Below are 15,532 nucleotides of genomic sequence, written 5' to 3'. Positions count from 1 at the left end.
ATTGGCTAACAAGGGAACAGAGGGGGAACTTAGAGTTTGAAAAGGAGCTGATTTTGCAGCTTGGAGCAGTTACTGGTATTTAACAGAACGCTATGTCATGCTGAACCACGAAGGAGCAAGGCCTAAAGAGGCACTCTACCCCACAAGATCTAGACCTGCCTGCATAAAAAGATCAAGCAGATTTAATGAATAGGCCAAGACTGGAATTCTAGTCTCTGTTCCGAAATGAACATTCTTTGACTGTTGCAATATTTCTTAGGCTAAAGTAAGCAATTCTTACCCATTTTTTTAACCTACATTATTCTTTCCATGGGAGGGCTATTAAGAGACACCATGATGTATTTTTGTTAGGTTGTCCTTTCAATCTTCCTTGTGCTGGTGACACACTGAGTTTAGGGTGGCACTGAATTTTGATACAGTTTCCATATATAACCTGTGTTGACCCTCATACTTCTTTGAGACTGAAACATGGGAATCATTTACAGGCAGATTTGGAATGTTTTACCTGTAATCTTTTTGATCCAGACTTGAGAATATTTTTAGGCTGTATTTAGTGAAATACCGATAGATTACATAGACCTCTTAAAAGAGGTTTTAACCCTTTCCACCTAATGGGTTATCCAGAGGTTGATCTGTATATTCTCACCTGTCCCCTGGCTTTCTAAGTCACAGCATCACAATTGTGAGCATGATTTTAAATTTTACTAGGCCACACTGGCTACTTTGTGCTAATGTGTGCTTGTTCTGCCCCCATATGTTTTCGTTCTGATCACGAGAGTGCATGTAGTACAGTAGGTTAATGAAGACTTCCCTTTTGCTGATTTGCTGAGCCCAAGGTCAGATTGAAAATGTAGTTTTTCCATGAGTTCTAATATTAACATTTCTAGCATGAGTTATGGACGGAAAAAACAACTAACAGCCGCAGGTTGTCTCTGATATATATTAACCTGGGTCTCTTACGTTTAGAGAGACCAGTCTTTTTATAAATGGCATATTAGTTGGGAGCACTCTCCGGCCACATAGGAAGAATGATTACGTAGCAAAGAAGGTGATATTTATATGGCAATTAATCGTGAGTGTTCCATTATCGCCGAGGCTATTATCACCATTCACACTTGGATGTGGATTTGCTCAAGAGTGAAAACCCCTTTAAAAAGGGAAAAAAGAACTACAAAACAAAATGGCCGACCACTGCAAACAGCAAAGGGAACTCATTCAAGAGAGAAAGACCTCATTATATTTCCATTGCAGCAAGAAGCCAAAAAAGAGGGCAGCCGAGGAGCAACATTTGTAACAGGGAAGTGGCAGCAGGTAAGTTCATTCATCATTTTTTAACAAAAATAATTCAGAGCAGGTATAGGTCTGGACGTACAAGGCAACAACGATGTTGGGACGCTCCCTGTCATCAGACGTTACAGTCTTTGTTCTGAGATTCCTGATTGGTTCATGCACCCGATCCAGGTGCTAATAGAAAACCCTCTAGTGCTATATACTCTCCTTTAAAGATAGTCCTCTATAGGACTATAACCTCAGGGGTGCACCAGGCATGGATGTTCCGTAATAATCTTTTCCAAAGGCGTTAGCATACACAGCTTAGGCCTTGATAACTGAACAAACCTACACATGACTGTTAATCCTATATGTGCCGGTGTGCAAAGGGTGAAGGGGCATGCATGTCTGTCTATGCCTGATCAACTGGCATTTTCATGTTTCATGAAGGTTTAAATTCCATGCCATTTGCAAAATGCTGGCATGCATATGAGAAGTTCACTTTGTCTGGCCGTAAGTTGTATTAGCACATGGAGATCGTAATTGACCTCTCTCAGTCAATCAGAATGTTCAGAGTACAGTCAATTACGATTTCAATCCATTGGTGCATTGGTGGTGATCTCTCCGGTATAGAGTGATCACGATCCCCAGTCAATGGACATGGACAATGGACATGGATGCAGATGGTAAGTGGGGAGGGGGCGGGAGGTGCCTTGTTATATGGAAAAGGGGAAAGGGAGTGGGGGATGGGACATGGGGCTCAGGGAGGGGGTACTAATATTTGTTGTAACTGACACGACTTGTGTTCATTTAATGTTTTTAGTAACTATATTTGTGTGAAGCATGTGTAAGGTTACTTGTATAACCAATTCACATAATTTTGAAAAAGTAATGAAACAAGCTATCAGCCCCATTTCACATATGATTTTACCAGCAAGGAATTGTATAGCATTAATTTCATAAAAGAAGGATGGTTTAGTAATCGTGCAAAAGTCAGATATAGTACAATTATTACACCCTTGCGCAGATATTGTTTAGCAAACAACCTTCCGCCAGTTATTATCTAGCATCTTTGTGCAGTAAGTTCCATTGGGAGCGTACTCAGGATTCATCCCAAAAACGGAGCCCCACTAAACTGTGGCATGGTATGTTGGGCCAAAACCTCTATTAGAGAGACGACATCCCTCACGTTTCAAATATATACATATATATATATATATATTCCATGGTGAAGATATGTTATGGGATGTCCTATTCAACAGGTTATTCACTCCTTGAATGTTCTATCCTCCTCTCTATTTATCTAGGTAAGATAGGGGGATCTGCTTACCCCTGAAACTCCTCAATCCCCCCTCAATATATCTGGTAATCCAGTGGTTTCTGGCCTGAATGTGGGCCAACCTAGGAACTGGTCTCCAGAGGGGAGTGCACTTTGTCCAGGACATGGGGGCATCCCTCCATCCCTGTATTTTGCTTATAAAATATCCCTAGTAGTATCGTGGCATCAACACACTTGGGAGTCTAAGGCTGGGTGCCTCTGCTGAATTCCCAATTTTGGAAATAGATTGCTTGAATCTGTGCCCCATTGGCATGCTAACAATGGTGTGCTGCAACTGGAGGAGTCCTGCAGACCCCTTTAAGCGGTTTGTCCCTTTTGAGCAGGTGCTAGCTTCTTTCTTGAAGCCATTTGTTTATTTTAGTGTATTCTTCGCCATATGCCTCTTCCATAGTCAGGAGCAGCTCAATGGTGATAAGGAGACTCATGATGCTGATGGCAAAGTAGGAAAAGGCAAGCAAGAGAAAGAAAAATACTTTGAAAATGAAGAGAAAGTAAAACAGAGACAATACAGAAAAAACATAAATAAATACAATAACAAAGAAAATAAAAAATAAAATTAAAGATATAATAAAGGCAAGGAAGAACAAAGAGAAAGTAAGGAAAGACGAGAACGAACAATAAAGTACAGAAGGAACAGAGAGACAAAAATATATTAACGACAAAAGAAAAAACCAAGAAATTTCACAAAAAATAAGAGACATATAAATAAATATATATTAAAGAGAAAGAACACGTCCAAAGTAGAAAAAGGCAAAAAAGAGAAGCTGAAAAATTACTCAATGAAGAGCAGAGAGAAAAAACCATGAACAATAAAGAGAATATAAATGCATACATAGTAAATAAACGCTGAAGCTAAAGAAAACACATAGTAGAAAACAAGAGAAAAATGAATGAAAGAGGAAAAGATGAAGAAACGAAGGATGAAACTTAAAGCATGTGCTAGACCGACACCTTTTTAGTCGCCTACCCCCTCTGACTTGACTCCTATTTCTGCAAATTTGAACTTCGACAATTACCTCATCCATTCAACCAGCGCTGGCCAATGGGCCGGCTCTTGTCGGGTCTGAGATCCGGCATCAGATGTCTGGCTGGATCTCGGCCCCTCCAGCCTCAGCCCTGACAAGGCTTTACCGAGCCCCCAGCTTCGCAGAGGGAAGCTGGGGGCTTGGTGATCTAAGCTGCGCTGTCCTCCTTTCCTCAGCCGTCACTCGCGAGTTTGCAGGTTCTATTTGCTCAAACTGTTTTATTTAATGGGCCATGACTATCACTGGAGCGTAGGCCATCACTATTAAAAGCAGTCTTTCTACATGCTTTGCTGGGCACACTATTGTTTTCCAAATTTTCATCTTACACTTTCATTACAAAAAAAGAAATGTCCAAAGTCAAAAATATTGCTTAAACTTGCATTCACTAGTTTTCTTTGAAATGTGTTGCTTTTTTGTCGGACTACCACACAAATACCCTGTAATTTGTGTGCCCCTTCCTTTGTGTTTTATCACATGTTGTATTTATAAAGATGTTATATGCTTGTCAAAATGATTCATCACAAATTAATTCTTTTGTTGTGCTGACAGCAGTTATTAGGAAGTAAACGGTGGGTTCATGGATGACAACTTTTGATTTTCACTACAGGGGCAGAAATACCCCCACCTGCGGCCTGAATATAAGTAAGCAACCAGCCCAACCCATGCTCTGGCCAAACACATTTTATAGCACTGTTTTTTTTTTTATAAGGAAGGAATTGCAAAATGTCATATGATTAACAAGCAGTTTTTAATATATAACATCTCAACAATGGTCTCTCAACCTGCTGAGCTACCCTAGTAACCTTCTACTGTAGAGCGTGCCTGTGGATCCCTTAATGTACTAACAATCACTGCATTAGCAACAGTATGTTGGGTGCATCACTGCAATGAAAGTAATTTCAAGTGGAATTCATGTAGAGTGTGTTTTGAAAGAAGCCGTGTGAAATAAATTGCCCCATTTTAAAACTATTAATTTGAACATTTCCTTTAAGCGAAGTTCAAATGCCAGCTCTGCCCCCTCGGAACCCTGCACCCTCCTCCAAACTCTGGCCCTTGTGGGATCCCCCGACACATTGTTCCCATTTCCACCACTGCATTCAACTGCTGGCACTGCTAGTAACTCTACGCATGCGCCCCAGAGCGCAGGCTGCGCGTGCTTACGGTGTCCAGGTGGGTTCGCTGGTGCTTGGCTCTGTCGCTGGAGTTGCTGAAAGCTTTCTGGCAGCCGGGGTGCTGGCAGAGGTAGGGCTTCTCTCCCGTGTGACTTCGCAGGTGGATTTTAAGGTTTTCAAGCCGAGAAAACGCCTTGTTGCACCCTTCGAACTGGGAAGAAAACAAACAGAAAACCCTCTGTTAAGTCGTTTTTCAAATAAACCGCGTGCAGCCTCCGTGAACACAGCGTGAGACCCATGATGGATAGGGAACATAAATCACAAAAGAGGCAGGCAGCAGCAGCAGCAGGGGTGTGTGGCTACGAGAACCTTCTGTCCGTTTAACGTGAACCTGTCAAGCATGATTTGAAATAAGATTTAAAGGAATATGTTTGCATTGTTATTCCCCCCTTGCCTGCCTCAACATCAAAACATTCACTTTGCACCAGTGGATACAAATACGCATATCACCATACAGACTTTTTTTCTGTCATAGCTGTGCTCTTTGTGGTACTCCTGCTCTTTCAGTCTGATTGTTCACTGCCAGGTGAGCTGTATTTGATATGCCATTATTATGATACAGCAGTTGTTGATTGCAGGCGGCCGCTACACTTGTCCACAACCGTAGGAAAATAGTGTAGGAAAAAAGTAGAGCGTTAAGGTGACTCCCCCTGTGGTTTACTCTGTATTTTGCCACTAGGCGGTGGATCATTTGTTAAGTGTATGGAGGGGATTTCTAAGTGCTGATGGGAATGGTCGTCGCCATGCACTTTGCAGAGTCTTTTTGCTGCTGTCTTAATGGAGGCAGGAAGAGAGCCAGTAGCATCCTTCCTGTTATGCCCCCTGTATAGGGGGTTAACAAGATTAAGTGGGGTAAGGCTTTTACATGGGAGCGCATTTCCCTGTAAACAAAAAAATAAAATAAACAGGAATGCCAACATACGGATCTTTTTGCAGCGAGTCGAGAAAGAAACCTAACGCACTGTCGCCTGAATCATTTCATTGCTGTTTCACGTTCCTACAAAAAGTATTCAAGAAACTTAAAGTGGCATTTCTAAACACGTACAAACTCAAAATGGTATCAAAGAATTGTTTTCAAAATATATACATTGATATATATTATGATTGATTTGTACAGTGCCCACTACAAACTAAATTGCCTCTCGGCACTACCTTCTTACACTATATCTCAAGAGCAGGAGCTAAGTCTGGGCAAACCTTTTCAAAAGTGATCTTTGTGCTCCTGTGAATCTGCTGGTAAGGTTTGGATTAGTGTTAGGGTTCCCACAGATCTTGCTCCCAGCCTAAATCTGCCTGAATCTCCTCCAAGAGCCCTAAATCCTCAGGGGAGCACAGGTGAGGTTTGGGAAGGTTTGAGTGGATTCTTGGAAAAAGCCACACACCGAAATAATGTTAAAAGGCTTGAGGAAGGGAGAGAAAGGTTGGGAAAGGGAGGGGGTCAGTCAGGGAGACCAGGTGGCGGCGGGGAGAGGGGCTGAAGAAAGAGGAAATGGAGTCCCGTGGATCTGTGAATGATAAAGTAGAGCAGGACAATCAACTCTGCAATAATATATCTCAGTAGATTAATGCACCTACTGCAGGGATCGATATATTACTGCAGGTCCCAGGTTGGAATCAGGGTAAGAATAACTCAGCCTTTCATACTTCTGAAGTTGATCAAATTAATACAATTGAAGTGGAGAATTGTAAGATTGCATGTCAGACCAGCAGAATAGGTCACTGACATGTCAAGCATGCTTGGATCTGTTTTGTTATCGTTCAGGGGTCGACCATTGAGTATTAGGATTACTGAGGTTATTTATCTAATAAAAGAGAGAGATCATGCCTGAAGAATAATGAAAGGCACGTAGGGCTGAGACAGCAGTCACATGGCAATCATTCATTATGAAGACTTTGATGTTCCTTAATGGAATACCATTTATTCAGGTACAATTTCAATCTTATGAGCTTGGTACCGGGGAAAAAAAGCACATAACATATATCTATTGTAAGAGGCTACGTAGCATTTCATCAGCATGAATTGGCATGAGCTTAACCTGAATCAGTCGGCAGAATCTCTGGAAAGAATGCCTGGACCTGGATCACCGGAATACAGTGCGAATTTGGCTGATTTGGGGTTCGGCTGAATTTACTTACCTATTAACATAAATATGTCTTGTTATTAAGAAACCTTAAAAGAGCATATTTAAGTAAACAGCAGTGTGTTCAGTGCCAGGCCCTACAGTGTGATAACGGTCACTCGCCAGAGTTAATATGCTGAGATACAGTGAGGGCTGTTAGCATGAGTGGCAGACTGTTATTATCCTGGTGTGGCATTCCACTATTAGTGCCAATCTGCTTATACTTTCTTAATGTGGCATGACCTTTTTTACCTGGCATCAAGGGTAAAGCAAACGTGATAAGTGTTATTAAGTGGCTAAACTGGCCCACATTAATGGTGATCATATTTATTGGGTGCTTACCAGTTTTTTTGTTATCGGGGGATAGGTCCCAGACTGGGAAGGATATAAGAGAAATATAGTAGAACAAGGAATTGATTTCCCCTCTCTACGTCCGTTTAGTTTAGGTTAGTGTACCACCTTTGTGCCTTATGAAAAAAATCATTAATATTAAGGTTGCTCACAATATCTCCGAACCATTTATAACAGCATAAAAATATTTTAATCTTATATTCACAGAACATACATAAAATCAATTAAGACTGTTTTAATTGAAAAAATCCACAATCCTGTTATCAAAGTAATTATCAAAAAAATCAAAAACATGGGGTTAGTATGTGACTTGGGTCCTACTTCAGAGAAAAATTATCCTTCTTTGAGGTCAAAGTATAGGACAGAAGGTAATAAACACAAATCAATCTGATTATTGATACATTGTTTAGTTCTATGTAGGCCACAGACTTTTAATCTAAGAATGGATATCCTTAAATGTGGTCTCCAAAAACTGAGCTCAACACTTTGTGCCTCTTGCATGGTCTACATATGTTTTGGCCTTTTTGTTAAATTGGGCACTATATCTAACCCCTTTTCCCAATATTTTTGGCTGTCCTCGGGACACAGAAATGTCTTGAGCGTCTTGGTCGGGCCAAATTGTTATTATCTTGACTCTGCAGATGACCTATTATTTGTATCTGCCTGTTGTGTCAGGACTGTTTTTCTCTTATTTTCTCGTTTTCTCATTTTCTTATTTGTTGCGCTGTGTAGTCACACTACTTTCCAACCATAGTTATTGTATTCTCTGGTTGATATGATGTTGTGTCTTTTCATTCCCAATGTCCTGTTTCATCTGCTCGCGTCCGTTGTTGTTGGCAAAAATCGTTAGATCTCAGCTGTGGCATGGTAATTTTTACTTGCCACCTGTATGTAATGCAAGCATGATACGTGTTATTTTATGGCTAGCCTAGCTTACATTCGTGGTGTCAGTGTGCATTTACTTTCTTACTGTGGCATGGAGTTTGTTACTTTTTTCTTGGCATTAAAAGTAAAGCAAACATTATGAGTGTTTTACGTGGGTAGACTGGCTTACATTGGTGGCTCCAGTCTGGCCATATATTCTTTGTGTGTCATGGCATTGTTGTACTTGGCATCAAGGGTAAAAGCAAACATAAGTGTGATTAAGTAGTGCACTGGCCAACATTGGTATAGCCGGCCTGGTACTTTCGTTCCGTCTCATGGCATTTTTTACTACCTGGCAATCCTTATCTGGCATATATTGGTGAGGCCTGAACGGACATTTATGGGCACAGTATGCATGATAATGTATATATTGAAAATACATTGGAACATGGTCATGTGCACTGTTGTTGACTTGCATCTATTCAATTTTTTCATGTGCTGCCATACAACACTGATCGCAAACTGTGTGACTTTAACCTGAATGATTCACATAAGGTGCTGTAAAATGCACCATTTAAACTCATTATTTAAAAATATTTCTCGGGGGAGAACCCCCACAAGCTTTCCTTGCTTGTTTCGGACTACCTTGCTGCGTTCGGTCGCTCACGCATTTTTAGCATATACATTTACAAACCTCCAAAAATTCACCAGCTGCGGTATCCAGTGATTGTAATGAAAAAATGGCAGAGAATGATTTTTAAACGAAAAAATTCTAACAAAAAAAACTATTTGTTTTTTTTTATATATGGGGGTGGGTTGTGGGGTTAAAACAGGTGGGCAGGGGATTGAGGTGGGGTTTAAAGCATAGGGAAATTAGGGGTTTGGTGGAACCCCCTAAAAAAACATGAAAAAAAATAAAATGGACGTTTTTTCATTATAAATGTATTGATATAAAATACCATTCTGAAAATGATTTCGGTAAAATCACATCGAACACCAGCTGCCACTGCAAATCTTCAAGGAAGTTCTAAATGTTTCCAGGATGCCAAAATACTCGAAATACGGGGGATATCTGGAAACCACACACATGATCTCTCATGCTTAATAGTATGTGCAAATCATTTCGGCCAGAACCTTTTTGAACCATAGATTTTCTTTCAACAACATCCACATTTCATCATTCTGGAGATTACATAATTGCAAATGCAAGATCCTAATTAAAAATGGGCCCACGGTTCAAGAACATGCACTTTTGACATGCATGTGCTGTTCAGAAACAGGCATAGTCCTGCTGAATGGGAGATGACAGAAGAACAACACATAACGCGACACATAATGCAAAACAGGTCATGAGAACACTCATTGTATTACTTTCCCATTGAACATAATTTAGGGAAATGTAAGTGCACTCTGAAAGATATCCCTTAGGTGGGCTAATAGCCGAAGAGTGTCAAAGTAAACTGTGTGAGACTTTGGGAATGTCCCAACTGCAGAACCCTGTTTCAGACATTAATATAATGATCACATTGCAGAAGCAGGCGGTGCTGACTTTCCATCTGGATGTTCGCGGTCAGATCGCCCAAACATCTCTGACACTTTCTTATACATGTGATGCCGACACTACATAGAGAGGGTACACGTGGAAAAATACAAACGAGAGACTGCAACACATGAGGTCTGACTGGACCACACAGGAATTGAATTACAAATATATTATATCATTCAACACCTACAGGCAGTCACAGCAAGGCATGCATAAAGCCCTCTTTCACTTTGACAGGCTACAGTTTCCTTACACCTCACTTTTCGTACAGCCTAGCTTGCAGGAAGTCCACCACAAATTAACTTGCTGGAAGAAAGAAAAAGACACAGGTCATGCGCAATAAAGGAAGAAGGCCTGGCCAATCATTAGAAGGCTACAATCGTAACCATTGAGCTCTGTTATAGGTCATTACAAAAATTCAGGACGCAGGAAACCCCATAGAGTTCTTACATCAAGCTTTTAAAAAAAAAACCTTTGTTCGAGGGGGAGTCTCACTGCTACCTTATTCTCCCTCCATCCACCCAGGAACATACCATTTTACATTTTCTGCAGTGCCAGGAAAAGAGATATTCACCACCAACTTTGCCGGCTTTGACGCAATCGACTACTGGACGTTAATTGGGGTCATCCCGCGCTGCCATGTATCATAGCCAGAGATCCTGCTTCTCAGTCATACATTTCAAATACAAGGCAAGTTTCCTCCTGCGAACGATGATGCAAGTCCTCCTGCACCCCCGCCCCCATATTTAAGGAAGATATAAGAGAGCATGATGGCATCACAACTATTTCAGAGAATCTATGTGAGTTTACCGCAATGGAAATGTTTGAGGTAGAAATGACCGAAGATTATTTTCTCTAAATAATCTTCGGTCATTTCTCACCTGAACATTCCCGATCTGCCGAAACCCCTACCCATAGCCCCACCCACACCCCTACCCCCACCCCATTACACCCCTACCCCCACCCCCACCCCCACCTCCTTACTTACCTTGCCTTCCATCTCACTGGACCCTGAGACGCCTGTTCCCTTTCACGTCCGTGATCGGGAACCGGCGCCGGAGGGTCCTTTTCTTTTTTTTCTTCTTTTTTCATCGGGCAGCTGCGGAGGTGTCCCCCGCAACCCCTGCTCACTATACTGTATTTGTATTTGGTAATTTTGGCCTATTCCATTGCAAAGACAGGTCCAAGTTCGATTGTATAACAAACTCACAAGAGAACATGTAAAGACTAGTCCCAGAGTGTTTGTGCCAAGCCTATCTATAAAGCAAAATCCAGGAAGCAGACAATGGTTATTTCTGCCTTTGGATAGTGATGCAAATGTAGCATAGCCCCGCTCCCTTTTTCTCTGAATCCTAACCTTGTTTATCCCCCTATGATTGTAAAGAGCTCAGTTGCTTCCAGAAGCTAGGTCTGCGCTGACTAAATACCCTAATAATTATAATACATAAGAGAATCCCCTTGAGAGCCTACATGCATGTCGTTTTCGGCAAGCAAGAGGTTACAATGGCTACCCACATGTCGCTGCCCCTGTGGGGGTGACTAGCAACCCCTTTCATTGAATGAGTCTGATTGCTGTTCTATTAAAGTCAGCACGCCTTCAGCCTTAGCAGATTTCATGGCTGGCTGGGCTTGCCTCTTAGAAATAGATGTTGTGAAGATGGCACCCCCAGGACATTTTATGAAGTTCGGAACCTGTGATATCCATCCTAGCCAATGAGGATGCTCAGAACACCAGCATTATTTGCCATTAAACCGCCTTCATTCTTGGATCTGTTCTCTACTTCCTTTATCACCTTCTGGAGTCAGCACTATAGATATATATATATGGAGTCAGAAAAAAGGCTAATTTTTCAACCTCCCTTTTCTCGTGTCCATGATGGCCTCTTTGTTTGGGCAATTTTTGTTATTTGAATGGATGGTCTCATGCAAGCAACGCATTTCGGAAACTCATTCTTTTTATGTTTTAAAACAATAAGCACCCCGACCTTTGTGCCGGGGTGCAAATGATGATAGTGCCCTACACAGTGGGCTTCACCAACTGATAATATTGTTGCTTCCTATGGTTATGGCCCACACTGTACTGGGGCCATTACCTTGGGTTGGCAGGCCGCTTACACCCACTTCGGCCTGTCGCTCAGCTGGTTAATTCCTAAATAAAATAATTGGTCAACACATCAAAGAACATTTGATGTCTGCACCTGCATGGCCGATGCGGGCATGCATAGGTCACAGCTGAGGGTGTAGCCTTTGTTGTGTTTGTTCAAAGGTAGTTGGTATCATGCTGCCATCATAATACTTAAAATGTATAAATCGAGGGGAAGTGTAAAGACTGGGTACAAAATAATTAATTATTTACTCTAGAGGTGGAATCCATCCAGCTGTTAGAGTGCAGAGCCAGCACTGGACACAGCGACCTGAGGATGAAGAGGTTAATAGTAATTTCATTAGTAAGAACTCTGTTAGGGTGGAGTTTCAAAATAAAGTTTGACATCCAGGACTATGTTCTTCTATGATTTTATGGTGTGGTTGCATGTCGTCTACATATTGCTGAAAGAAGACACCCGTGTCTTCAATTATTTCTCACTGAATGGGCAGAGGTCTGGGCTGCCCCACATGGCACAAGAGTAGGAGCCAATTCAGAGTCCTCAGTGTTCACAAGTGCAGTTAGGATTACAGGATGCAAATCAATTTGAGAACAGTGCCATTGATTGCCACACAGATCCTTAATGTGTTTAGACAAGTAATTTAAGGAGACCAACAAGTTAAGGACTATAAGGACATTTGTGATGTCATTTTTGATGTCCTGGGTGTTAGTTTTAGCAGTGCACGGTGGTGGTGCGAGTAATGGTTGCTTAACATACCATAACTGGCGAATTTCTGAGGTTTTTCAGTTTTATTTGCAACCATAAGGTCCTTTTAACAAAGTTTATTCATTATATTTCATAGGTTTCTATTATTGCAACTTAACCATAATGTCCCTATAATAATGTTTTTTCTGCGAATTTCATAGGTTTTTCTTAGTGCAACATAACCATAACGTCCCTTTGACAACGTTTTTTCAGAGAATTTCATAGGTTTGTATTAGTGCAACTTAACCATAACATTCTTTAAACAAAGTTTTTTCAGTGAATTTCATGGGTTTTTACCAGTGCATGCTAATCTCCTACAACTTACTCATATCATTAACAATCTAGTACAGAGCACATACGTGGAAGAATATTATCAAAACTGCTATTTATCTCTTCTCCCAAAGAGCCACCACCACCACCAGCTGGAGAACCTACACAACAAAAAAAGTGTAGTATTTCCACAGACAATGAAGAGGACCAAGAAGATGAGGTAGAGGAAGTGCCTACCTCTAGCACCCAGAGAGAATCATGGGAGTGGCAGTTCTTTACCACTGTTGGGAATGTACCAAAGGCTAATGCTACCAAAGTGAAATGCACTGAGTGCAACGTTGTACTCAGTCACGTACTACCTGGACAGTACTCCTAGGGGACCACCTCCAGGCGCCACCACACCCAATGCAACCACGGCAATGCTCTCAGAAAGTCTGTTCCTTTCTTAGCAAGTAGTAGGCTGTCTTCCTCCACCTCATCTTCCTCAACCAATACTGTAACCAAACAGTCTAACTCTGTAGGACACAAAATCCTACTAGCTACCTTGCAAGCAATAAAAGAGGCTGTTGATCCATATCATTTGAATACAACAGTCCTCTGTATATACTGCAACACACCACTCTGCAGGTGGGAGCAGTTTCAAAGTGCTTTTGACGCTGTATTCAAGGCACATGAGAAACACTGCCTCCTACCTTAGATGTAACACACGTGCACAATCTTCCCCTGTCCACCTACCCCTCCATATTACTGCTTGGTTCCTCTGCCCTCATATCCCTCTCCATTTTACGTTCTAACCTCTCCTGCAAAAAAAAAAGAAAAATCAAACACAACAAAAAAAGGTTCCTTTAGAAACCACCTTTCACAGTTAATAAATAGAACTAAAAATAAAAATCTTACAGACTCCATATACTTTACATTTCTCGGTAAAGTACATACCCTCAATAAGATTTTCGAATATTTCCATTAGCATTTTATATTATGCTAATGGGAAGAATGTGGCGTTCATCCCCTGTTCCGATTAGAATGGAGGATAACGGCCCGCCAGCCTAAGTTATCGGCCCAAGCGACGCGAGGGCGGATAACAAGGGCTGCAAACCATTATCCCCGTTCCAGCCCCTGCAATGGGGGATGAAGGCCATTAACACACGGGTTGCCAAAGCGGTAACCCAGGCTGCTAACAAAAAAAAGATTTTTCTTCCTACACCAGGGCGCGTGAAGGAAAAACCATTTCCAGGATGGTCACCACAGAAAGGGAAGGCGGAGCTCTGTACAGAGCCACTCTTCCCTTTCCATAGCAGCCTGCAGCAGGCGAAGAGAGAACCCTATGACCATATTACCATGAGCAAACTTTTTTTCCCTTTCGAACCTATCCCAATTTTGAAAAACGTTACCACATAGGTGGACATGGCCACTTTATCCCTATTAGCCGTCCCTCGTGGTCATGGCCAGTAGCCAGATTGTCTGTGTCATGAACTTATGTCATGCCCCGGACAATTTGGCCACTGCCCATGGCCACAGGCTATACCTCAGTCATCAAAGGTATATCACTATCTTTTGTACCTACATTATGACACTTGTCAAAAAATAAAACACAACACATTTGCAAAACCATGCTATCGGTTCCTTGCCAATACTTCTTACATGAGTTTGCTGGAAATCTATCCATGGTTTATTTTTCCAAAAGTGTCAAAATGTACATACATACAATAGTCATATAACTTGCCCCCACTTCACAAAATCCATTTAGACTTTGCACAAACATTCAGGTTGGACTGAATAATCTTTCTGAAAACTTCTGCCAGAGTCGTCAAATGGCAACAAAGTTATAAGCCATCTAAAAATGTTGAGACCCTCCTATAATTTAGCCCCCTCTTGACAAAATCCCACCAAACTTTTCAAAAATATTTATATCTAGATCTAAAATCTACATTGGTGCAGATTCGTCAAATGGCACCACATGTATAAGCTGTTACAATATTTTGGGAACCCCCCTCTAATTTTGTTTCCTCTTGCAAAACAGCACCACATTTTCGAAAACCATTCAAAATCAGGTCTAGAATGGAATTACAAGATTTCATTCAGTTTCATTGAGGGGAGCCAAAGTTATAAGCCATTCAAAAACTGCTTTTCACCAAACCTGTAATGCACAAATAAGCATAGATGCCCCCGAACATGTGAGATGTTTGCAAACATTACAGGGCTGTACCCGAACTGTTCACGGAAATCAGAGAAGAAATAAACCAGTTCTTTGGCTTTTTAAGGCCATTTCCCATTCCATCCTCTTCACCCCTCACCTCCACAAAGATTATTTAATAAGTTTGACAAGTGCAATTTTGAGTTTTTCAATCTGCTTTTACCGCGATGTTCGTGTACACTGGTGCCTGCAATTCAACCTGGCGTGCGTTTTCAAAAATCTGACGCCCCTCACGATTTTCACCATCCAATCAGTTGGCCTGTCTGATGTCCGTGGGTCTGAGGCCACTCTCTGGGCCTATCAGAGAGGCCGTCCTCAGACTGAACAGGGAAGTAAGTTTGCGGACCAAACCCAGATATCACTCATTTTTGTTACCTACTTTTTGGTCACTTTAAAAAGAACTACTGGATGGATTTACACCAAATTTACAAAAGCACGCTTTGTGATCAAGCTGCCATTCCTGCCACAAATGTGGTGAAAATCCGTCCAGTGGTTTGGGCAGTAGGAGTGCACATTTTTGTTCCCATTGTATCTAT

General features: G+C 41.5%; 1 protein-coding gene across 3 annotated transcripts in view; it reads right to left on the bottom strand.

Annotated features, from left to right (window-relative positions):
• GLIS1 (GLIS family zinc finger 1) overlaps positions 1–15,532 on the bottom strand; it is a 1,244,663-nt gene that overhangs the window by 287,446 nt on the left and 941,685 nt on the right. For all 3 annotated transcript variants that reach the window (XM_069642164.1, XM_069642165.1, XM_069642166.1), the window contains exon 4: positions 4,795–4,956. In XM_069642164.1, the coding sequence (XP_069498265.1) occupies positions 4,795–4,956 (162 nt within the window). The remainder of the gene's footprint in view (positions 1–4,794; positions 4,957–15,532) is intronic.

This window comes from Ambystoma mexicanum, chromosome 1q (genome assembly GCF_040938575.1).
Source record: "Ambystoma mexicanum isolate Mex_15411 chromosome 1q, UKY_AmexF1_1, whole genome shotgun sequence".
NCBI lineage: Eukaryota > Metazoa > Chordata > Amphibia > Caudata > Ambystomatidae > Ambystoma > Ambystoma mexicanum.
Note: the sequence above shows the minus strand (reverse complement) of the source record. Positions and strands in the feature narration are given on the sequence as shown.